Source organism: Mandrillus leucophaeus, unplaced genomic scaffold (genome assembly GCF_000951045.1).
Source record: "Mandrillus leucophaeus isolate KB7577 unplaced genomic scaffold, Mleu.le_1.0 Scaffold426, whole genome shotgun sequence".
NCBI classification, from domain to species: domain Eukaryota; kingdom Metazoa; phylum Chordata; class Mammalia; order Primates; family Cercopithecidae; genus Mandrillus; species Mandrillus leucophaeus.
In genome coordinates this window covers 1,063,379-1,088,885 of record NW_012104543.1, presented here as the reverse complement: position 1 = coordinate 1,088,885, position 25,507 = coordinate 1,063,379, and the positions used below count along the sequence as shown (strand labels likewise).

The window sequence follows — 25,507 nt, the reverse complement described above, 5'->3', positions numbered from 1 at the left end:
ACAGCAAGTATTTTTTTAGTGCTAGTTGGATGCAGGCACTCATTTACACACTGGGATATAAAATGGGCAAAATAGACAAAACTTCCTGACCTTGTGAGGCTTTCATCATAGTTGGGTGAGGCTAATAATAAAGAAAATAAATAGGTAAATTAGATAGTGTATTAGAAAGTGACCAGTTCTATAGAGAAAAATAAAGCCGGGAAGAGGGAAAGCGAGTAGTGTAAATTGGGTGGCTAAGGAGGGGCTTAGTGAGAAAGTGGCATGGAGTGAGTGGACTTGAGTGAGGAAGTGAGTTGTGTGGATAGCTGGGGGGAGAGCCTTCCAGAGAGAAAAGTCAGAGCGCTTCTGGTGTGTGTGAGAAACAGCAAGGAAGGCTAGGTGACTAGAAGATGATGAGTGAGGAGGCATGTCAGGCCTGCTGAAGGCAGAGGGCAACAGGGCCAGATCACAGGCCACCACCGTGCCTTCACTTTGGAGCGCGGTGAAGAGCCACTGGGAAGTTTTCAGCAGAGGAGTGACATCAGTGACTTGAGATTCCACAGGTTCATTTGACCTAGATGAGACTGTAGACGGGTGAGGAGGAAAGCAGACCATTTAGGCTGTGGGATCATCCAGGTGCTGATGGTGGCTGGAGCTGTGCTGGTAGCACGGAGGTGGGAAGGAGGGATCAGATTCTGGGTACTTTTGAAGGTAGAGCCAAGAGCGAGTATATGTGTGTTACAGAGAAAGGAGTCAAGGATGACTCGAGGCTTTAGGTCTGAGTCACTGATGTATGGAGTCACCACTGGCTGGGGAGGAGACCGGAGCAGATTTTAGGCAGGGGTTAGAACAGTTCAGTTTGGGCCATGTTAAGTTTCAGATGAGACATCTGAGAAAAGATACTGAGATAGTTTCTTAGTGAAGTCTGGAGTTCAAAGGAGTGTCTGGTTTGGATACATACATTGGGCATTGCCAACATCCATAAATGGTGTTCAAGCCATGAGATTGGCTTGAGATAGACCACCATGAGGGTGAGCGTGATGGAAATGCTTAAGGCTTGAGAGCTTCCTGGTGTGTTCCACCATGAAGAAACTGGGGAGATGTGGAAGAACCTCCAAAAGAATCTGAGAAGGAGAGGCCAGTAAGGTAGAAGGAGTGCTGGGCAGGGATGTTCTGGAATCCAGGTGAGAAAATGTCACAGGGAGGTAGTGATCACCTGCGTCACGTGGTACTAGTGGGTCAGATAAGATGAGGGCCAAGACTTAGCCACTGGATTTAGCGATGGGGAGGGTGGTGGTGACCCTGAGAAGAAAAATATCACTGCAGCATTTGTCCCTAGGTCAATGAGTGGGCAGACCTGGATTTTATCTAGGGTTACTGTATGCTCTCTGAGACTTGAGAAGCTGCTTAACTACTTTGAGACTTTTCTGCAAAATGTGGATCATAATAGCTACTCTGCAAGATTGTTTACGGGATTAGATAAAATACAAGGTACCTGGCATGGCACCCAGTACCCAATGCACATAAAACAAGTGCAGTGATGAGAAACTCCAAACAGGAAGCTCTTTTCACCAGAAACCCTGATTCCTCTGCCAGGCTGGAGAGCTCCAGGTTGGTCTCACAGCACAGGAATGGAGTGTGTGATGAGTCATCGTGGTTCTAAGGGAGCTTTTCTCTCTCTCTCCAGAGCCTGAACCCCAACCTGCTGGCTGTGGTGACGGAGAGCACAGACACACATCATGAGCGCACCTTTATTGGCATCTTCCTCATTGATGGCGTCACTGGGCGTATCATCCACTCCTCTGTGCAGAAGAAAGCCAAGGGCCCTGTCCATATCGTGCATTCAGAGAACTGGGTGGTGGTAAGCAGTCACTACCAGGGACACAAGGTAGCTCCAGAGGTCTCCCTGCTTCCTGAGTCCTTTCCAGAAACCCAGTTGCTGCTTTGGTTTTCTTAGGATCTCAAATTCCCTGGATGGCAGCAAAGCGTGCTGGTTAGGGCGCTAGGCTCAGGAATCAGACTGCTAGGTTTGATCCTACCTCTTCTATTTCCTGACTGTATAACCTCGAACTAGTTATGTATACGCTCTGTGTTGCATCATTGGTAAAATAGGGATAATAAGTCACCTTCAGTCTAGCAAAGAACAATGCCTGGCACTTAGTAGTGATTCAAAGGTTAGTTACTATTATGGCTTCTAAGGATCTTGAGAATTTTCTTTGTTTTCTGGTGAACTTTGGATAGCCTAGATAAAAATACTTTGAAAGTTAGTAAACTTGGTAGTAAGGAAGAAAAGTGAGGTGCTAGTTGATGGCTTTCCTTCGTGGATCTGTAGCTAATTAGAAAGGTGCCTTCCAGTGCAATTTCCCTTTCCAGTTGAAGCAGCTGGGAAGCCCTGAGCTGCCTCCTCCTATCCCTGCAGTACCAGTACTGGAACACCAAGGCTCGGCGCAATGAGTTTACCGTACTGGAGCTCTATGAGGGCACTGAGCAATACAACGCCACTGCCTTCAGCTCCCTGGACCGCCCCCAGCTGCCCCAGGTCCTGCAGCAGTCCTATATCTTCCCATCCTCCATCAGTGCCATGGAGGCCACCATCACCGAGCGGGGCATCACCAGCCGACACCTGCTGAGTGAGTGCATGGGGAGCCTCTGGGATGGCTGGGTTCCCTTGGGCAACCACCCTGAAGGACAGAGCAAGGGACACATTGCTGGCAGAACCCTGTTGAACCACCTGTAAGGGAAAGGTGGTGAGGAGGGCTATATATCGGTGGAAGAAGTTTATTAGTTCATCTTTGCCACCTATGAAGGTGACCACTTCTCTCTCAGTCCTCATCTTTTTTTTTTTTTTTTTTGGAGACAGAGTCTCACTCTGTCACCCAGGCTGGAGTACAGTGGTGTGATCATGGCTCACTGCAGCCTCAACCTCCCGAGCTCACCTGGCTAATTAAAACAATTTTTTTTTTTGTAGAGATGGGGTTTTGCCATGTTGCCGAGGCTGGTCTAGAACTCCTGGGCTCTGATGATTCTCCTGCCTTGGCCTCCTGAAGTGTTGGGATTACAGGTGTGAGCCATTGTGCCTGGCCTTTAGTCCTCATTTCTGATATACCACCTCTCTATTTGGCATTTTCACCTAGCTCAAAAAGTCAATTCCAGATAGCATTCTTAACATAGCTAGCCTGTGCTGACAGGTTACAGAAACTGGCAGGGTCTGTTGCCCAGGCTGGAGTGCAGTGGCACGATCTTGGCTCACTGCAACCTCCACCTCCTGGGTTCAAGTGATCCTCCTGCCTCAGCCTCCCAAGTAGCTGGCATTACAGGCACCCACCACCATGCCTGGCTACTTTTTGTATTTTTAGTAGAGATGGGGTATTGCCATGTTGGCCAGACTGGTTTTGAACTCCTGACCTCAAGTGATCCGCCTGCCTCGGCCTCCCAAAGTGTTGGGATTACAGGTGTGAACCACCGTGCCAGCTCTAAAATCTCATCCTTATGTAACCTAAGCCCAGGACTTAAGACACAGTGGTTAACAGGTTCCTGTGTTTAGTTGATTTTACCAAAGATGTTTGGGACTCAGATCTGATGGGCACTTGGCATTACTGTTGCTTTTTTTTTTTTTTTTTTTTGAGATGGAAGCTTGCTCTGTCACCGAGACTGGAGTGTAGTGGCACGATCTCAGCTCACTGCAACTTCCGCCTCCCTGGTTCAAGCGATTCTCCTGCCTCAGTCTGCTGAGTAACTGGGACTACAGGCGTGTGCCACTATGCCCTGCTAATTTTTTGTATTTTTAGTAGAGATGGGGTTTCACCGTGTTAGCCAGGATGGTCTCGATCTCCTGACCTCGTGATCTGCCTGCCTCGGCCGCCCAAAGTGCTGGGATTACAGGCATGAGCCACCACACCTGGCCTATTGTATTCTTAAATTCTACAGAAGCCAGCCCTGTAGGCAGTTTATCAGCTTTAATCACCATTACTGAAACTGGTGCTATGATCGATCATGCTTGGTCCTCCAGTCTTCCCTGGCCACTGTACTGCAGCTGCATAAACAGCTGCGTTTGCTCAACGGGAAGGAGACTCCCTGCTGGGGGAGGTATTGGAGGGAAGGGCCATGAGGAAATCCAAGTCGCCTTCTACATTTTTCTCTTTCATCATTATCCATATCTTGATTCTAGAACTTTATTTTCTGGTATCTCGGAATGTTAAGAAGCTAGTGTCTTCAAAAGTGAGAACCTTCATTCAGACCCATGCATATTATTGGATTATTATTTTTGGCTATGTAAGGGAGCCTCATTTACCCACTTTTTTGTTTTAAACTCTTGTTTAAATTTCTGCAATAATGACATTTTTGTAACCCACTTGCTGGACACTGGATCGGTGTGAACATTCACTTCTTCCTGTGTAGTTGGACTACCTTCTGGAGCAATTCTTTCCCTTCCTAAGGCTTTGCTGGATCCCCGCCGCCCCGAGATCCCAACAGAACAAAGCAGGTGAGACCCTCGTGGGCGGTGCTGAAGGCTCTGACCTTACGGAACTTAACCTCACTGATTAAGCTTGGTTCTCAGTCTCCGTGTGCCTTCATGCTATGCTAGGGGCCGGGGATGTAGCAGGGGGCAAGTCTGAAAAAGTCACCTGCCGTCATGGAACTTACAGTCTGCTGGGAAATGGGCAATACATAAATAAATAAATAAGATAAGCAAGTAAAATACACACTATGTTAGGTACTCAAATGCTAAGGAGAGTAAAACAGGAATGAGCTAGGAAGTGGGGACGGGGATGTGCATGGGTATAATTTGAGAGGCGGCCTGGGAAAGCCCCTTTGAGAAGGTGCATTTTGAGTGAAGGCCTGAAGGAGATGAAGGAGCTAGCTGTGTAGATATCTGAGGAAGAACTTTCTAGGCAGAGGGAACAGGCAATGCAAATCCCCTGAGATCATGTCTGGTGAGTTTGCAGAGGGCAACGCTAGGAAATGAGATCACTGAGGTAATTGGGGCCAGATCATGTGGGCAAGCCAGTAACTTGTTCACTGTTGGTATTGTTGTATTAACAGCCACCATCCTGTCGGGTTTTCTTACCTCCATCCTCAATTTCTTTACCTAGGGGCATGAGGAATGGAGAGAAGTATATGAGAGACAGGAGGTTAAAACTAGGAAGACACAGGATGATAATCAGGTTTCAGAGAAATGGGGACCAAGAGGCACCCTGGAGTGGAGAACAGGAATTAGCTTAGTGGTTCAGTGTGTTGGTTTTAAAATGGTCGGCTTTCCTCTTGTGGTGTGAAATGCCAGTCGTGTGTATGTCCTTTCTTTTCAGATTTAGAACAAAGTAGGAATCTAGATCTCAGTCTTACTCTCCAGAGAGCTTCCTTTCTTGTAGTCCTTCCTAACATTCAGCTGCTAAATTTTTAACTACCTAATGCAAGTAGACCTCCTAGGAGATTTGAGGCTAGATATATGTAGGCTGGAAACCTTCCAGGACTCAGGAAGGGCAGCCAAGAGATCCCTTTACAGCAGTGCTCAGACTGCCTGTCCCGGCTGGTGTTTTGCAGAGAGGAGAACCTAATCCCGTATTCTCCAGATGTACAGATACATGCAGAGCGATTCATCAACTATAACCAGACAGTTTCTCGAATGCGAGGTATCTACACAGCTCCCTCGGGCCTGGAGTCCACTTGTTTGGTAAGTAGGGCCCACAGCTACCCTGTTTCACCTTTGGTGGATCATTGGTTGTTTCTTCCCTAATTCTTATTCCATCTGCCTTCCAGGTTGTGGCCTATGGTTTGGACATTTACCAAACTCGAGTCTACCCATCTAAGCAGTTTGACGTTCTGAAGGATGACTATGACTACGTGTTAATCAGCAGCGTCCTCTTTGGCCTGGTTTTTGCCACCATGATCACTAAGAGACTAGCACAGGTGAAGCTCCTGAATCGGGCCTGGCGATAAAGACCAAAGACTGTGCCTAAAAGTGGAAGCCAGGGGAGTGTGGGTCAGAAAAGCAGCTACAGCTGCAGTTTGGTGGATTGGTGGAGTGTGTGTGTGTGTGTGTGTGTGTGTGTGTGTGTCAGTGTGTCAGTGCTCAGCTCAGTTAAGAGCTGCAGGGAAGAAGATGGATGACCTCCACGTAGAACTCCTTTTGGGATACACATGCTGCAGAATCCTGCATGGAGAGAGAACTCACTCTCAGCTGAGAATCTCAGAGAATCCTGATGGGCTTTCCCTTGAAGTCCAAAGGCCTCTGCATTGTTTCCTTTCTTTGCCCATCCATGAATTGTATTTTTTTTTTAAATAAGAATTCCAGCTGATTGTTGTGAGGCCTGTTTAAATTTTTACTCTGCCTTTTGTGTTTCCCAGTTTTATCTAGAAATCTTTCTGACTTTTTCCATCTCTTGCTTCAAAGTAAGAGGGGAACTCTCCTTCCCGACTCCACCTTACAGGTGCATTTGTTGTTGTGCACTGGGAAGAAATAGGATCCATCCTTAGCTGGGGCTCGAGGACTGATCCAGCCTCTCATGGCTTCCCTCCAAAGTAACTTAGGGTTGAGGGATCTATATGTGATGTCAAAACTTACGTTAAACCTCAGTTTCATGCTGTCATTCATTAGGCTGGGCCACCAAATGTTTGTTTCAATTTATCAGAAGCCAAGTCATTAGCGTCTTGTTTGTTGCCCATTGCCTACACTTTTCACCTGAGATGTGTGAGTTGGGGCCTTTTAAAAACTACTGAATTGTCTGAGCCTCGAAGACATTTCCAGGGAGAAGAGATAATCTCTCATTTCACTCACAGGCTGGTCTAATCATAACCTATTTAAAGATGTCCTTGTTTAAGAACCCCATTATTTATTTTTAGTTTTTAATATAAATTAACATGTGGGGCATCGTATTTCTCTTTAAATGAGGAAATTTTAAGTCTTATTGATCTTAAATAAGACTTAAAATAAGTCTTATTTAAACCTTTGAAGCTTTAAAAAAGAGGAAAAAAAGGGTGGGGGTGGGAAACTGGCATACTGTTTATAGCACTGCCGAGTGGCTAAGCCACTGTGTCTCTGCTACAAATTAAAGAAATCCTAAAAGTTTTCCTTGGTCATAGAGTTGGGGAATGACAGAATTTTTCTTTACTGTGAAATGTATGTACAGAGTAGACCACCTCTAGCCCTGTGGCGAAAGAGGTACACTCGAATGTCTGAATAAAGCAAGTGACCAATGACATGTTTAAGTCCTCTTTTGTGTCTTAGAAGATCACTTTGAGGCTATTTTCACATTAGAGGGGATAAAAGCAGTGAAGACCTAAAGTAAGTGTATTTTATTTTAGTAAGGAAACGTGTCAGTTTAATCATATATGGGTTGGTCAGGTTATCTAAAAATTTGTCATCTTTCTGTGGTCATATGCTGATGGCAGAGAAGGAAGAGGAAATGACAACCATTTTATTAATTGTCAATTTGATATTGAGTGACTGAACGTGTAGGAATCTCCAGAAAAAAACCGACATCTATCATCCTGACCCAAGGCATATTTTAACATAACCTGGGAGAAGAGAGTAGGTACAAGTTAAAAAAATCTGCCCTAGTTTTGAGATAGCCTGGCTGGAATTCTGACTGTCTTTCATACATATGTGCAACGTTAGCCTGCAAGATTCTAGTTTTTATTCACCAGTGTGCCAGAATCTGAAACAAGCTAATGGGAGGGAAGTTATTTGTCCTTTTGTCCTTTAGTAAAATTCCCTGTATTTCAGCTGTAATCAAAGTTACCTCAAAGAAGTGTTTTTTTTTTTTTTTTTTGAGATAGAGTCTCACTTTGTTGCCCAGGCTGGAGTGCAGTGGCACAATCTCGGCTCACTGCAACCTCCACCTCCCAAGCAGCTGAGACTATAGGCGCGTGCCACCACGCTCGGCTAATTTTTTGTATTTTTAGTAGAGACGGGGTTTCACTGTATTGGCCAAGCTGGTCTTGAACTCCTGGCCTCAAGTGATCCGCTGGCCTTGGCCTCCCAAAGTGCTGGGATTACAGGTGTGAGCCACCCCGCCTGGCCAAGTGCTTAAAATAGTTAATGCTAATGCCACAGTCCAATTTAAATCTTTTCTTAGTTCTCAACTTTCCTTAATCTTAAAGCAGCATTCGGTTCTGAGCAGCTATGCTTAGTCTCCACCAATGGCTGCTGAGACTGTATCTTTCCTCTCTCAATTCTCTGATCTATTTGCTTTCTTGTCATTCCTTGTTTTTTTTTGTGTGTGTATTCCTTGACTTACCTCTTCTCCTGTCTTCATTAATTAGGTTAACTTTGGGGCCCCCTACAACATTTCACTTAAAGAGATCTGGCTGGGCGTGATGGCTCATGCCTATAATCCCAGCATTTTGGGAGGCCATAGTGGAGGATCTCTTGAGCCCAGGAGTTCCAGACCAGCCTGTGCAACATAGCAAGACCCTATCTACAAAAAGTTTTTAAAAAATTAGCCAGGCCTGGTGGCATGTGCCTGTGGTCCTAGCTACTCAGGAGGCTGAGGTGGGAGGATCGCTTGAGCCTGGGAGGTCGAGGCTGCAGTGAGCCATGAACATGCTACTGCACTTCAGCTTGGGCAACGGTGAGACCCTGTCTCAAAAAACAACAAAAAAAAAACAAACAAAAAAACAAAAACTAATTTGTTTTAGTATTCATTACGTATATGAGCACTGGTAGTCTAGTGTTGGTTCTTGTACACAATGTTTTCTTGAATGAGATGATGCTGTTTAATTGTTACTTGTTTTTTCAACTAATGGATCTTTTAAAGTTTTTTATTTAAATTTTTTCTGGGTACATGGCATATATACTTACGGGGTACATGAGATGTTTTGATAAGGGCTCAACTAATGCATCTTGAATATCATGTATTCATAAAGATGACTGAAATACTTTCTGGAACAAAGTCTAATAGAAAAAATACTCAATTCCTAAATTTAAGAGACTTTAATGTAAGCTACCTAATCTTAACTAGTTTCATTATTTGCGTGTGGGTACAAGTTATGTGCTCTGTAAGGCATCTTTCAATTTGAAAATTTCAGAATTGTAATTTCATTGCCTTTATAAATTGCTTTTTTTTTTTTTTTTTTTTTTTTTGAGGCAGGGTCTCTGTCACCCAGGCTGGAGAGCAGTGGCACAGTCATAGCTCACTGCAGCCTTCAACACCTGGCTCAAGTGATCCTCCCTCCTCAGCCTCAAAAAATGCTGGGATTACAGGCATGAGCTACTGCACCTGGCCCATAAATTGCTATACTGTTGAAGAGTCTATTACACAAGGTATCATCAGAATCATCCCAAGACTCATTTCCTGATTCCTAATTATTTAAAATTTTGCTTGTAGGCAAGGCATAGTGACTCACGCCTATAATCCCAGCCCTTTGGGAGGCCAAGGCAGGCAGATCATTTGAGATCAGGAGTTCGAGACCAGTCTGGCCAACATGGTGAAACCTGAAACCCCCATCTCTACCAAAAATAAAAATAAAAAAAAAATTAGCCAGGCATGGTGGTGGGTGCCTGTAATCCCAGCTACTTGGGAGGCTGAGGCAGGAGAATCACTTGAACCCGGGAGGCGAAGGTTGCAGTAAGCCAAGATCATGCCTCTGCACTCCAGCCTGGGCGACACAGTGAGACCCTGTCTCAAAAATAAATAAATAAAAAATTGCTTTTAAATCATGAAGCTATTGTTTACTTGGAATGTTTTCTTCCCTGCTTAAAATCTGGCTTGTCTCAAATCTGAACTCCTCCATAAAGTCTTCCCTATTGGTTTCAGCTACTCAGGACCTTCAACCATCCTGGCTGCTCACCACGTAACTTCCTGAGTATACACCGCACCCTTTATTGTTTCAGATATTGTGTCTCTCAGGGACTGCTGCACTGTTTTCTGAATTCCCTATTATCCCAGACACGAAGTTGCTTCTCGACAAATAGTTCCCCAAATGGCTGTACCTTCTCACAGAACCCTTAGGAACTTTGTCCTCAGTTTCCCAAATTTCTAAGACTTCGGTGACTTAGTAAGGGAATTTTTTTCCTTTTTTTTTCTTTTTTGTTTTGAGACAGAGCCTCACTCTGTCTCCCAGGCTGGAGTGCAGTGGCTTGATCTCGGCTCACTGTAGTTTCCACCTCCCGGGTTCAAGAAATCTTCCTGCCTCAGCCTTCTGAGTAGCTGGGACCCCAGGAATGTGCCACCATGCCCGACTAATTTTTGTATTTTTAGTAAAGATAGGGTTTCACCATGTTGGCCAGGCTGGTCTCGAACTGCTGACTTCAGGTGATCCACCTGTCTGGCCTCCCAAAGTGCTGGGATTACAGGCATGAGCCACCGTGCCTGGCCCCATTAATTCTTTTTTTTTTTTTTTTTTTTTTTGAGACAGAGTCTTGCTCTGTCGCCCAGGTTGGAGTGCAGTGGCGCAATCTCGGCTCACCACAACCTCTGCCTCCCCGGTTCAAGCGATTCTTCTGCCTCAGCCTCCCGAGTAGCTGGGGCTACAGGTGTATGCCACCATGCCCCGCTAATTTTTGTATATTTATGGAAATGCCAAGAGATAGTTCAATCTGTATCTCTGGCATGCCATGGACACCAGGTCTGACAAACCCTTTTACTCCTTAAAACAAATGTTCACATGATCAATATGGGGAAATAAGCTGCATGTTACCATAACTTCTATTCTAAAAGGGAAAAGTGTCTCTTTGGTATTGCTTTGGAAAACATTATTCTTTATCTTACCATTTAAAAATTGACAATTATCCTTCCATAATTAAAACAGGTAGACAACATCCTGTGCCCTTTCATTTTTTGTAAAATGTAACCTGAAACTATTTAGCATTCTTGAAGCAACCTTTCAATAATGGAGATAGGGGTGCTTCATATCAATCAGCTGTTTTGATTTTGTGGCTAAGTTCTTTATTTTAAAAAGACTATGTAAGTTAAAAAAATTTTTTAACAATGCCCCCAAATTAAGGTGAGTGTCCCCTTCAAAACCTCCCCCACCATCTGTTTCCCAGAGGTCACAACTGAACAATTTGGTATCTCTCCAGGTAATATAATCTTCTGCAGCTTGGTTTTTATCACTCACTCTATCGTGGAGAGTGCCTGTGTGAGAGGTAATGGATCTACACCATTTTTAGTGGTCACACAGTTGAAATTCTTAAGTGCTATTCCATTAGAGATTTTTATGAGACTGAATACTCTTTCAGGAAAGTCTAATATTTAGGCCATCTTTCCAGTAAGAAATTTATAACATAAAGGATGTGTACACAGCCACCTTCCCATTTTTTTTAGGAATCAGAGTGTGAAGTTAGTTGAGACTGACCTCCAACGAAGAAGCCTGTTTTCCACAAGCACTAAGGCTTTTATGTATTTCTGATCCATGATGCTGAGAAGGTGGCTTTTCCGGGATAGAGACTAAGAACATTTAGGAAGGTGTGTTTGTAAAATAGCCCCAGCTTTATATTGAAGCACACTCTTCTCTGTCCCCTCATGTGCAATCTGAATGAATGCAAGTCAAGAAAGCAAACTAAAACTATAATTAAAAGGCACAATTACTCAAACAAACTCCATTATACTTCATAGTTTGTTCACATCATGGCTTTGATGGTATCATATATCCCATGTGCTGGGATAAAATAACTAGACTAGACCAATCAACCAGAGGCCAGTTTATTGATGATAATGAAAACTGCAATTGCAAAGAGGGCTAAAATACTCATCCTGCTGGAATATATATCCGCTCCTATAAAAAAGGTGATGTAAGTTAAAATGCTATTATAAGTTTGCTTGGTTGTTACGGAGTTAGGAGATGTGATATCTTACTCATGCTTTTTACTATAGGCACATACCTTCCAAGGAGACCAGAATAGTCCCTCTCTGCGCCCTGACCCCCCATGTCCCCACCCCAAACAGTGCTAAAGGATACACACAGTGTAATCATTTGGCTCCACTTTTCCCAGAGTTTACACGTAAACTACTTTCCTTCTGTTAAGTATCAGGCCTACAGTAGGCTCTCTCTGTCATCATACTCTGTTTTCCTAATTATAAAGCAAATGGATCATAAAGTATTTATAAACTGTTTTTCTTTTGACAACACAATTTCAGACTTACAGAAAAGTTGCAGTAGTACAAAGAATTCCCAGATCCCCTCCACCCAGATCCCCCAAAGGTTAACATTTTACCACATTTGATTTATCCTTCTCCTTCTGTCTGTCTTTCTGTCTCTCAATCTGATGGGTCAAAACTTTCTTAAAGTGACATTGTATTCTAGTCCCTCCACAGTTACCAAAATTGTTTCTTTTTCACTCTTAAAGCAAGAAGGCTGCAAAGCCTGTTTTCTTCTTCCTTTTAAGGTCATACTGGGTGAATTGTTAAGTATCATGGGAAAAATAATACTGTGGGTTACAAATAATGTCTCATAATTCTAAATTAAATTTGGCTTCTAATCTAATTCCTTATATTCTTGGTAATTTGAAAACTAGCTCTGTTGTGAATTACTAAACAGGAGCTACTCTCTCCATTTGCAGTTTTCAGTATTGCAGTAGGAGTTTCAACACAATATGCACTGATTACTTATTCTTGTAACTTTGTAAAAGCTTGAGAACAGATTGACCTCTCTTGGCTCCTAGGGGGTAACAGCTAAGGTTTATTCATTTACTTGTTTCTAGAAACATTGTATCTATTAGGATTTATGTCAAGCAACTCTATTAGATGGCTTAAAAAAAAAAAAGAAAAAAGATGTTCTCTCTCTCGCTTTTGAAGCTCCTGTAGTGAGGCACCCTGACCTCATTTGTTTTTAGATTGATGTACAATTTACAACCACCAAAGTGTGCAAATCATAAGTACAAATCATGGCTCAGTGACTACTGTGTGTGCACATCCATGTAAACATAACTGTGTCAAGGTACAGAACTTTTCCAGCTCCCAGCAGGCCTCCTCATCACTACCTCTACACAAATCTTTAAACCATATCATCCATCAATGTCTGCCATTTTTACTTCATTGAATTCCCTGTAACATGACTGTATCATGTCTTTGATCATTTTCAATTTCAGTTCCTTGGCAGGCACTTATTAGAATGACACTAGTATTTTAAGTCCTTCAGTTAATTCATAAAAGTTATTTATTATTCTTTAGTTTCTATCTTATTTTCTGGACCAGAATATTAGAAGCATGTGTTTCATCTAGAAGTCTTTTATTAGTCTGTTTGTCATCTAAATTTATAATATAGATGCCATTCCAAATCTCTGTGGCAACACAAGACCGAACCTTCAGTACTGAAATAAATGTGGCATTTATAAGGGAAGTTCTTTATCTGGAGTGCTCTCTCCCAATCTATTAACCAGAAATATAAAGTATATAATAAATAATTTAGGTATAGGTGAAAATTTCCCTGTGATAGTTTGCATTTGCCTTTTATTCTCTCGGAGAGGGAAAGGAGGAGAGCAGAAACATTTGATCTTTTATTTCCTGAAATTTCTCCAAGACAGTCTTTGCAGATTAATTTTGTCCTTTGGTTAAAATAAAATTAATGTCCCAAAGTCATTATAAAATTCTGGGTCTCCAGCCTTTCTTTAGGCCTCTGGTTCAGTATCTTGAAATAATGCAATATTTATAGTGTTATGGGAAGTTCTTTTTCATTTCTGATGTTTTTATGTTTAAGAAACTTGCTGTTATTATTATCTTCTGGTAAGTAGACACTGAAGGAAAACCCCTACTGCTGTCATCGAAGCCACATTTTCCTCCAAGACTGGCTTTAACTTGACAGAATTTTATTTCGAATGCAAAGATGCAGGCTGGGCGCATGGGTCAAGCCTGTAACCCCAGCACTTTGGGAGTCCAAGGTGGGAGGAACCTAGGACTTCGAAACCAGCTTGGCCTACCTTTCTCTTAAAAACAAACAAACAAACAAAAATTAAGAGTGGTGGCCTGCACCTGTATAGTCTCAGTTACTGGGGAGGCTGAGGCTGGAAGATCGCTTGAGCCAGGGAGGTGGAGGCTGCAGCGAGCTGCAACTCTGCCACTGCACTCCAGCCTGGGCTATGGGGCCACAGAGCAGGATCCTGTCTCAAAAAAGGTAAAGTATGTCATATCTTAATAAAAGTGCAGATTAATCACTAGGTACCAATTCATTTATCAGTGTTACACACCAAGAACAAAAGCTCTTCCTAAACTTGGGGGAGAATTTCAGGGCTTTAGGAACTTGAAAGCGTCTTCACAGTTCCTTCGAAGTCTTATTTAGGCCGGCTGTAGACCACAGGCCACAGGTCTAGAACTTGAAGCTGTCCACCAATATCTCACACACAGGACTGTTCTTAATGCACGAATACCTCTTCTCGAGCAAACTGCTTTTCCCTCTTAGATCTTGCAGCCAGATCATTTTACCGGCAAAAGTCTCAGACATCTGTGAATAAAAGCTTACATTCTTTCCTTGTCAGTAGAAAAAAGGAGAACACGAAACCATACGTGGCAAATTACAAAGAGGGATGCACTGTACGAGCTGGTAAGATTGTTAATGAGGGCAATCCAAACAGAAGAGATTTGAGCGCGAACGGAATATGGATCAGTGGTTAGAAGGTGGTGTGGGAGGGAGAAAGCTTTGTAAGCTGTGGCGCGCTTTAGTATTACTATCGGGGGGATCTAGGCAGGGCAAGAAGCGGGTGAAAGCGTTTTAGGCTTCGGTCTCCTCTCCTCGTCCTTAGCTGTCCCAGGCCAGGGCCATTCTATTCCGAGGCCATTCTATTGACCGAGGCGTAGTCAATTCCACTGCCCTAGACTTGCCCACTGAACCCATGCCCCAAACTCACCTTTCCCCGCTGCCCGGAAGCCAAGTCGCTACCACCTGCTCGAGCAACTCCCACCGCGCAGGCTCAGAAGTTGACGCTCTCCCGCCTTTCCCCGCTGCGCTACCTTCTGAGCAGGCGCAGCGACTACGATCCGTTCCCTCGCGGCGGCTCGACCCCGGTGAGGGGAAAGGCCGCTCCGCGCGTCGCGTTTTTGACCCATGACGGCGGCGCGCAGTCTGACGCGACAGATTGCGTCACTTCCGCCCCCTCCCGGGAGGCGGCGCTGGGCCGGTGGCAAGCCCCCGGAGGGAGCCGCAGTAGTACGACGGAAGATGGCGACGAGCGGCGGCGAAGAGGCGGCGGCAGCGGCGCCGGCGCCCGGGACCCCGGCAACGGGGGCGGAGACGACCCCGGGCTGGGAGGTGGCGGTGCGGCCCCTGCTGTCCGCTTCCTACTCCGCCTTCGAGATGAAGGAGTTGCCGCAGCTGGTGGCCTCAGTCATCGAGAGGTACCGGGCGGCGGCTCCGGCGGGCGACGCTGTGGGGGGGGGGAGGGGATTTCGAGCCGGATCGTCTGGACCCGCTTCCCGAGCCGCCCCCTGACCCTTGGGGATCCCCGCCCCAGCCACGAATTCGGGGTTCCCGGGTCCCGGGAGACTAGAGCTTGCCCGGGTTTCCTTCCGCCAACCCATGTAAATCACCTCTACCTCAGTTTCCCCTCTCGAGCAAAACTTTTGCGGCCTCCCTTGCGGGAGGGCGTGGCCGGGCACGGTTGAGAGTGACTTTGAGATGCATTTGCCCTCTTAAGGGAATGTTCACGGGGCTGCCCCTTGGGTCAAGTCACAGATGAGTTTGCATTTCTCGCCCGCACTCATTCCCCTAGCCTGGGCCGGAGCGGAGCCGTACGGTATAATTTAATAACGGTCTCCCCGCGGTGCTGTAATCAGTGGGGGCACGTGCTATTTCTGTGACTAAAGCCACTAGCTACCATTGATGACCTCTTTTTACGTTGCACTTCTTGTGCATTCCTACTGTATCGGTCTTTGATTAAAAACATTTCAGTGTGTGAGTCTGAGAGGTCAGTTTCCCAGAGGATGTGTGGTGTGTGTGTTCTCTCTCTGCCTCCCATCCCCCTTGCATTAAAATATCATCACATTCTTTTACAAACGGTACTATCTTTGGTTTCCTTTTGTGTGTTTTTGTCTTTTTGCACAGCGATTCTTAGCTATTGAGAGTTATTATATAGGTACACAGATGGTGATCTCAGAGTGCCTTCCTTTTCCTGACATACTGTGCTCAGAGCAGTCTTTCATTAGTTTAATGGTAGACTTTTGCTTTTAAAGCCAGACTGACTTTCATTTTTCTAGCCATACCTCATTTCAGCAACTCCCTGCAATTGTTAACTGGGTCATTTTAGCTTCATGATGACAAGGGTATATCTAGGTGCTCTACAGAGGTTAGAAATTGCTATTTGTTACTCAAAGGAGGCCCATGGTTTGACAAATTGCTTGTTTTTGTGCTTTTTGTTGTTGTTAGGCTTGTAATCCTTTGGATGCAGTTTTTTTTGTTTTGTTTTGTTTTGTTTTTGAGATAGAGTTTTGCTCTGTCGCCCAGGCTGGAGTGCAGTGGCACGATCTCGGCTCACTGCAAACTCTGCCTCCCGGGTTCACGCCATTCTCTTGCCTCAGCCTCCCGAGTAGCTGGGACTACAGGCGCCCACCACCACGCCCAGCTACTTTTTTGTATTTTTTGTAGAGACGGGGTTTCACCATGTTAGCCAGGATGGTCTCGATTTCCTGACATTGTGATCCGTCCACCTCGGCTTCCCAAAGTGTTGAGATTACAGGTGTGAGCCACCGTGCCTGACCTGTATGCAGAGTTTTTATCAAATTATAATAAAATAATGGTTGGGTTTGGTAACTTCACAGTCAGCTTTACAGATGGGTTTTCTTATCTGATCATCAGGCCAGGAATGTTCTGAAGATGTAAACAGGTTTCAAATATGCTACTTTCAAATTATGTAGCTGCTTTTTGTTTTAAACGTTTGGATTGGCAGTATTTTTCCTGACTCATACTCATGTTATGTAGAATCAGTAACGTTCCAGTCTTTTTAGAACATTTGCTTTTATGTTTTTCTGGACATGAGCTGGATAGCTTATAAAGTATTAATAATTTGTTGATACCCTTCCGTAAATCCTGTATTTGGGGGCCATGCCTTTAAAGCTGTAATACTTAAGGAACACCCTCCAACCAAATACATCACTGGGTTTGAATTTTGCTATATATGTGGTAGTGGTCTCTGCCATACCGTCTGTTTGTACAGATAATCAAGAGTTGTATTTGTAGATGTTAATAAGATCTCTCTTTATGGTTTAGAAAATAAGTCCAAACTGATGGCTCTTTGGTAATGCATTTATTAGAAGGCAAGATCTCTCTTTTTTTTTTTTTTTTTTTTGAGATAGAGTCTTGCTCTGTCACCCAGGCTGGAGTGCAGTGGCGCTATCTCAGCTCACTGCAAGCTCCACCTCCCAGGTTCACACCATTCTTCTGCGTCAGCCTCCCGAGTAGCTGGGACTACAGGCACGTGCCACCATGCCCAGCTAATTTTTTGTATTTTTAGTCGAGACGAGGTTTCACCGTGTTAGTCAGGATGGTCTCTATCTCCTGACCTTGTGATCCACCCGCTTCAGCCTCCCAAAGTGCTGGGATTACAGGCGTGAGCCACTGTGCCTGGCCGGAAGGCAAGATCTTTTAAGTCTTCTGGTTTTTGGAGCTCAGTTAACTTTGAAAGCCTATGTGTCCTCTGCAGGCTGTGTGAGAGGAGTATGATCTAAAGAAAAATTTCCGTAAGAAATACCTGGCTTACAAGTTCTTTACAGTGAGAACGGCTAAACGTATCAAGTGTTCAGTTTGTTATAAAGCAGGGGTCGGCAAACGTCCTGTAAATGGCCAGATAGTAAATAATTTTGAGACATGTGGTCTCTGTGTGGAGTGCTCAACTCTGCCATCATTGTGTGAAAACAGCCACACACCATACATAAATGAATGGGCATGGCTGTGTTTAAAATTGTGTCTGTGGGCAGTGAAATTTGAATTTCATGTGATATTTACATGTCACAAACTATTCTTTTGATTTTTTTTTTTTCAACTGCTGTTAGCCATACAAAAACAGCTGACTTTCTGGATTTGGCCTGCAGACCATAGTTTGCCAACCCCTAGCTTGGAGCACACAGATTATACCCTGCTATCATTATTCTGATTTTCAAAGGATTTATTTATTTATTTATTTATTTAGAGACAGAGTCTTGCTCTGTCGCCCAGGCTGGAGTGCAGTGGCATGATTTTACCTCACTGAAACTTACGCCTCCCAGGCCCAAGTGATTCTTGTGCCTCAGCCTCCCCAGTAGCTTGGATTATAGACGTGCACCACCAGACCTGGCTAATTTTTGTATTTATAGTAGAGATGAGGTTTCACCATGCTGGCCAGGCTGGTCTTGAACTTCTGACCTCAGGTGATCCGCCTGCCTTGGCCTCCCAAAGTGCTGGGATTACAGGCATGAGCCACTGCACCCGGCCCAAAGGTTTTATTTACTTGTCTTTTCAAAAAGTAAAGGTCTCAGAATTGTGGGAGTATGTCTTGCTTAGGAAGCTGTAGTACCAGATCAAAGCCAACACTGTAGATGCTGAGGTGGTCCTTGTTTTCTAGCTAATCAGAGGTTGAGACGTCTAGGCTGCTACTTTAGTTCTGTGCTTGCCACTCCCATCTTCTGCAGTTTCCTGGTTTCTTTCTCTTGTTAAGCCTGCCATGTTTTTTCTTCCTTGTCACCGGGGACCATCTGTTTTTCTGTTGCAGTCTACTATCTGCTTCCGTTTTTGATATCCTGGCTCCATCATGCCAGCTATTACTTTCTACCTGGTAGCCTGCTTATCCATTGTATTTGTCTCTTGACTATTGAGAACGATGATGTGCTCAAGACGCCTCAGTACACCACATTCTACCTTTTTTTATAGTTGAAATTGACCTTTTGAAGAAAAGGTAAACGTTCCTAGGTCTAACCCCTATTTCTTAAGTTTGACTTTGCAACTAAACTGAAACAGAGGAGAAATAGATCAACATGGATAAGTTGGAAAGCATACTCTCAAGTCATTAGATTTTTTAAAAGAAAAAGATATCTGAATTTATTTAAAGGGAAGATTTTTTCCATAGCATGTAGCTAGCTAGCGTGTCTTAAAAAGACTACTAAAATATTTTTTCTTTTTTAAGAGACAGGGTTGGCCGGGCACAGTGGCTCACGACTGTTATCTCAGCACTTTGGGAGGCCAAGGCGGGAGGATAACCTGAGGTCAGGAGTTTGAGCCAGCCTGGCTAACATGGTGAAACCCTGTTTCTACTAAAAATACAAAAAATTAGCCACGCGTGGTGGCATGCGCCTGTAACACCTGTAATCCCAGCTACACGGGAGGCTGAGACAGGAGAATTGATTCTGAACCCAGGAGGCGGAGGTTACAGTGAGCTGAGATCGCACCATTGCACTCTAGCTCGGGCAACAAGATAAAAACTCCATCTAAAAAACAAAACAAAAGAAAACAATATGGGATCTCCCACTGTTGACTGGAGTACAGTGGGACAATTATAGCTTACTGTAGCCTCAAATTCCTGGGCTCACGGGATGCTCCTACTTCAGCCTCCTGAGTAGCTACAGTAACTAGCTAGACTACCGGCTCCCACCACTAGGCCCAGTTTAAACTCTTTCTAACACTGTTACTTAATAGGTAGTTTAAAGAACATTTTAAACACACTGTTACTTTTCCAAGCCAGAAATGGAGCAGAACTAGCTCAATGGAGCACATGCCGTCTATGGGATTAGTTAGTATAATCATTGCTGAATGTAGCCTTCTGTGTTAAGGTATAGATAATTCCTTTCTGAACTCTGTGCAAGATAGGCTGGTGAGCATGGTTATCATTGGACAGCTTGACTGACTCTTTGTAGATAAAAAGAAATATGCTCCTTCTCTCTGAGCCAATTCTTTCTGGGCTGACCTGGCCTTTTAAATGATAAACCTGTTCGAGGTTTCTGTTTCCAGATGTTTGCTAGAATTTAAGGGCAAAGAGACCTACTTTGGAAGGGGGAGACTGTTACAACATTTCCACCAGATAATGCACAGTAATTTCCTAAAAATCTTGAAGGGAAGAAAGGGATGCACTCATGCTGTGATCTTTTGAATTTGTAAGCAGTAGGATGTAAATTGATAAATGACCTAAAGGAAAAAAAAAAAAAAAAAGCCCACCACCAAAAGATAGATAATGATTGTGAGATTAGTCTTTGACTCCTGTTTCTATGTCTTAGTTTCACATTAACCACAGATTTGTCAAGAGTATGAGGGAAGTATCTGAAAGACAGTTTTCAGTTCTTCAGTTAACATGCAGCAGATTATAGATAGAAAGATAGGAATAAGCATAATGGATTGTATATATACTTCAGAAAGGAGCTTGTGAAATTTCCACCATTTACAAAAAAGATTGATAGTATGATATTGAAGAGGGAGAAGGGAGGTGAATCTTTAGTCTTTTATGATGCCCCTCCTCAGATTCCCATTTCTTCCTAAAAAGAGCTAGATTTTTCCAGACGCTGCCAGTTCTTTTTTCACTTACACATCAAATTGAATTTCTCTGACCTCTCTGCTTAGCTGCTGTTTCCCTTTGTACTCTGCATCACATTTATTTGGTATAGAGTATAAAAGCTTCAGATTCTCTGTCTATCCACAGTGTTTCAGGCTCAGCGGTACTGTTGTTGCAGTTCATTAGGAGCGGCAGGTGATTCAGGAAGATACTTGACCAATTAGAGCAAAGACATATTTTCACGTCTATCTCTTTATTTTCCTTCCTGTACTTTATATTTGCTTCCATTTCTTCATTCTTCTCCTTCCTACTCAACTTTTTGTCCTTTGTTCCGTTTTTCCATTTCTTATTCTCTGGTGTCTTGGTGTCTATCATTTTCTCAGGGAATGAGAGTGAGGTTGGAAATTATGGCAGCACATCCCTATTAGCTGACTCATGCACACTGTTTCTTTAAAATCAAGAGATGTGACAATGTCCATTACTTCTTATTTCCTCCTTCAAGTCTTCAAAACCAATTTTTCCCCAGGTTTATCCTTAGTTGTCCAATGCACATTTTAAGTAGAACTGAAGATTGTTCCATTTTTCCTCTGCCAATGTCTGTCTTTTCCCAAAATGCATTATTCTTCCTGTTTCTCTATTGGAATAAGGATGTTATGTATTTCTAGGGGAGGAAGTTGGGTTCATTAGATCACAATAGGATGATACTGAACCAGGCAATTAAATGAGTTTACTCCTATATATATTTTTAAATGTATATTTCATTCTCAGAATTGGTATGAAAGCAATAGGCTAAGTCCATCCTTTGGGTGGGCAGTATTTCTCTTAGATTTGGTAAACCTGTTCAGCTGGAAAAAGTGGGGGTAAGCAGCTCTGAACTTTGGAAATAAATCAGGAAAGGTAAATAAATCCGGTAAAATAACATCAAATGTCAGAGTGGGAAAGCCTTAGAAAAACGAATAAGAAAGTATAAGGGTGGGGCCAGGCGTGGAGGCTCATGCCTGTAATCCCAGCAATTTGGGAGGCGGAGGCGGGTGGATCATGAAGTTAGGAGTTTAAGACCAGCCTAACCAACATGGTGAAACCCCATCTCTACTAAAACAAATACAAAAATTAGCCGGGCGTGGTGGCACGCACCTGTAATCCCAGCTACTCAGGAGACTGAGGCAGGAGAATCGCTTGAACCCGGGAGGCGGAGGTTGCAGTGAGCTGAGATCATGCCTCTGCACTCTAGCCTGGGCGACAGAGCGAGACTCCGTCTCAAAAAAAGAAAGTATAAGGCTGGAAGTAAAGGAAAAACTAAGTATATGAGGTAGAAATGGGGATTTAGTAGGGAGTTTTCTGCTGTACATGTGAGCCTTAAAACTGTGTTTAGTCACCAGGAACTTTTGAATGCTACTTGTAGAAAGGTTTTTATTTTCTCCTTTTTATGTACCCTGACAAATGGAAAATGACCCTCACTTAGCAGGAGGATCCTTGCACACATCATAGATGTTCCATAAATATTTTTTTTTCTTGGTGAAGGAGTTATTCTGAGTTAGGGACTAATCTTTGATACATACCCATTTATCCTTGCTCTGCATATAGCAAAGTGCTTGTAATGCCAGACTTTCAAGTGTTATTTAAGGTGATTCATCACTGACATTGGCACCTTCCAAATAGTGACTTGTCCTTTTGGCGCTTGTGTTCATTTGGCAAGTAGATAGTCTTGCAGGCAGTGAATGGAGTATTCACTCTGTTTACATTTCCCTTCTTAGGTTGATACTCTTTTTTTTTTTTTTGAGTTGGAGTCTCACTCTTTCTCCTAGGCTGGAGTGCAGTGGCACAATCTCAGCTCACTGCAACTCTGCCTGCCTGGTTTAAGCGATTGTTGTACCTCAGTCTCATGAGTAGCTAGGACTACAGGCGGATGCCACCACACCTGGCTAATTTTTGTATTTTTATTAGTGACGGGGTTTCACCATATTGGCCAGGCTGGTCTCGAACTCCTGGCCTCAGATAATCCCCCAGCCTCTGTCTCCCAAAGTGCTGTGATTACAGGCTTGAGCCACCAGCTACAATGCGTCCCGCCATAGGTTGAAACTTCTTGCTGGGGATTGACTCACTAAGGAAACTATTCAACCACACTGTTGTTCTTTCCATTTAATAAAATATATTTTAGTCTTTGCTTTACCTTCATGTTTCCTTTTTTTTTCTGAGACGGAGTCTCACTGTCGCCCAGGCTGGAATGCAGTGGCCCGATCTCAGCTCACTGCAACCTCTGCCTCCCTGGTTCAAGCAGTCCTCTGCCTCAGCCTCCTGAGTAGCTGGGATTACAGGCGTGTACCACCACACCTTGCTAATTTTTGTAACTTTAGTAGAGATGGGATTTCACCTTCTTGGCCGAGGGCTGGTCTTGAATGAACTCCTGACCTTGTCATCCATCCACCTCTACCTCCCAAAGTGCTGGGATTGGAGGCATGAGCCACCATACCCGGCCGGCCACCGTGCCTAGCCCATGTTTCATCAATTGTGGATTAGCACCTGATTTGATAGAATGACTTTAAATGTATCCAGCCTTTAAACCTAGTTGGTCTCTAGATTTTTTCAGAATAGGGCATTTCCCCAGCTAAGGATAAAGGATGTGGTTAAAAAAAAAAAAAAAATCACTGACTCTTTTGTGATCTCGCTTTAGTCTACAGTCAGAGGGATGGAGTAGGGGATGACTCTGTTATCCAGTGAATTTTGGATTTTAGCACTCATCATATGACTTCCTATCTTGAATTGTTGATTCCTTTTAAGTTACCACATTACAGGCCAGCCTTATTTGGTCTAAAATTGGTTACTTTAATCTGTATTCCCACTAACAGTATATTGAGTACTCTGGTCTGCCCCTTTTTGGCTATCAATAATGAAGGCATATTAGTGATTGGTCTTTGCCAGCCAGTAATACAGAACAGATTGGTATCCTGTTAGGTCTTTACTTGCATGTCATTAGTTCTGCTTGACTTTGAAAATGTTTTCTGTTTGTTAGTCTCTGCTTCTTCCTAAGCCTGATGACCTTGAATGAGATATTTAATTTGAATTCTCTAAGCTTCACCTTCCCAGTCTTTTTTTGGGATGGAGTCTCGCTCTATCACCTAGGCTGGAGTACAGTGGTGCAATCTTGGCTCACTGCAACCTCTACCTCCCAAGTTCAAGCAATTCTCCTGCCTCAGCCTCCTGAGGAGCTGAGACTATAGGCACATGCCACCACGTCTAGCTGATTTTTGTATTTTTAGTGGAGATGGGTTTTCACCATGCTGGCCAAGTTGGTCTTGAACTCCTGACCTCAGGTGATCCGCCCACCCCATCTTTCCCAATCTTGAATGGGAATAGGTTGATGATACTATCTACCAGGTAGTGAGGATTAAATAACGTAATATCCATAAAGGGGTATCTGGCACATAGTAAGCGCTAAGTAGATGCTGGCTGAATTGTTATTATTTTTGCAGTGAATCAGAAATCCTGCACCATGAGAAGCAATATGAGCCATTCTACTCATCTTTTGTTGCACTTTCCACACACTATATTACAACAGTTTGCAGTCTCAGTAAGTATTCCACTCTTGTCCCTGCCTTCTGAGGGCTTGTGAATAGGGGAATTGTTTATCCTCTTGTTAGTGTATCTGAACAAGTTGTTAATGAAGTCTAGGTTTTAGCACTCCTAAGCTGCTCACCCAAGAGTGGAGACAACTGTCAGCTAGGATGAGGCTCCAGAGATTCCCTTACCTAGGCTAACCAAGTGGAATTTTAAAACTACTTGGCTTGGACACCTGCTTTATAAGTATTAAGTCAACCTCCTTTCCCTTCTTAATCCAAAGCATTTTATTGATTTCTCGTGTAATTACTGGTGTGTTAATTTCCTGGGGAAGAGGGTGGTGGATACTGACCTCTGGAGCTAGCAGCCACTCAAGGCTCTATTTCCTATTTGGTTTTGGTGAGGATGTGGATTCTCCCTTGTGTTCTCTGGTATATGAAAGGATTTCAACTTCAGTTCTCTAGTTTCTTCATTTTTCTACCCCCAAAATGGCTAAGCCCTATTTTACATTTCTGAATTTTTACACTTTTCTAAAATCTTGACTCAAATAGTTCTGAAGAATTCTAATTATTTTAATTTTGCTTTTTTAGAGAGAGGGTCTTGCTCTGTCACCCAGGCTGGAGTGCAGTGGTGTGATCATAGCTCACTGCAGCCTTGAACTCCTGGGCTCTAGTGATTCTCCTGCCTTAGCCTCGTCAGTCCTAGCTGGGACTACAGGCACAAGCCAATACGCGCAATTAATATTTTATTTTTTTGGTAGAGACAGGGTCTCTCTATGTTGCCCAGGCTGGTCTGGAAGTCCTGGGCTTAAGCAATCCTCCTGGCTTGGCCTCCCAAAGTGCTGGGATTACAGGCAGGAGTCACCATATTTGTTTATTTGAATAGTTTGCTAAGCAAGTAAACTGAAAGGACACTGAAGAATTAGTGTTTTTTTTGTGTGGCCCAAGACAATTCTTCCAGTTACTGAGTAATCCTTCAGTGTCAGATACTGTTTAATACAGGCTCTGGCTACTGGCAGAAAAATCAGTTTTAGCTTGGAGAAACTTTATGTAAGGAAGTCATTTTATTTTTTTAAGTTATACTTAAAAATTTTATCCATTTATTTATTTATTTTGAGATTGGGTTATGAGACTAATTTTTGTATTTTTGGTAGAGATGGGGTTTCACCATGCCGGCCCAACCTGGTCTGGAACTCCTGGGCTGAAGTGATCCACCTGCCTCAGCCTCCCGAAGTGCTGGGATTATAGGTGTGAGCCACTACGCCTGACCAGGACGTCATTTTAGAATCCTTGGGAAGGAGTAGTAGTATCGTCTAGTGCAAGCTTGTCCAACTCACGGCCTTAGGGCCACGGGATGGCTCTGAATTTGGTCCAACACAAATTCATAAACTTTCCTAAAACATTATGAGATTTTTTTTTTTTGTCCTTTTTTTTTTTTTTTTTTTTTTTTTGCTAAATAATGCAACACTTTTCAAACATATGACCAGTTCACCTGACAGAGGAAGATGTAGAATGGAACAATGTATGAAACAGAAAAAGGGGCAAGGGGCCTTAGTATTCTTAAGAAAAGATCTAGAGCACGCTTGTCCAGCCTATG

General features: G+C 43.5%; 2 protein-coding genes and 1 long non-coding RNA gene across 8 annotated transcripts in view; 2 read left to right on the top strand and 1 right to left on the bottom strand.

Annotated features, from left to right (window-relative positions):
- The window catches only part of EMC1 (ER membrane protein complex subunit 1), a 30,160-nt gene extending 24,140 nt beyond the window's left edge, over nt 1-6,020 (top strand). For all 5 annotated transcript variants that reach the window (XM_011993125.1, XM_011993126.1, XM_011993123.1 and 2 more), the window contains 5 exons: nt 1,667-1,840; nt 2,399-2,609; nt 4,378-4,462; nt 5,521-5,650; nt 5,737-6,020. In XM_011993125.1, coding sequence (XP_011848515.1) covers nt 1,667-1,840; nt 2,399-2,609; nt 4,378-4,462; nt 5,521-5,650; nt 5,737-5,916 — 780 coding nt within the window. In that variant the 3' untranslated portion in view covers nt 5,917-6,020. The remainder of the gene's footprint in view (nt 1-1,666; nt 1,841-2,398; nt 2,610-4,377; nt 4,463-5,520; nt 5,651-5,736) is intronic.
- The window catches only part of LOC105548895, a 32,749-nt gene extending 17,817 nt beyond the window's left edge, over nt 1-14,932 (bottom strand). The window contains exon 1 of one of the 2 annotated variants that reach the window (XR_001007464.1): nt 14,759-14,932. This is a non-coding gene — a long non-coding RNA (uncharacterized LOC105548895). The remainder of the gene's footprint in view (nt 1-14,758) is intronic. The other variant, XR_001007465.1, reaches the window with a different exon arrangement.
- A 67-nt stretch (nt 14,933-14,999) lies between these two features.
- Nucleotides 15,000-25,507, top strand: part of UBR4 (ubiquitin protein ligase E3 component n-recognin 4) — a 138,978-nt gene continuing 128,470 nt past the window's right edge. Inside the window, exons 1-2 of the mRNA XM_011993119.1 lie at nt 15,000-15,245; nt 23,827-23,924. Coding sequence (XP_011848509.1) covers nt 15,070-15,245; nt 23,827-23,924 — 274 coding nt within the window. The 5' untranslated portion in view covers nt 15,000-15,069. The remainder of the gene's footprint in view (nt 15,246-23,826; nt 23,925-25,507) is intronic.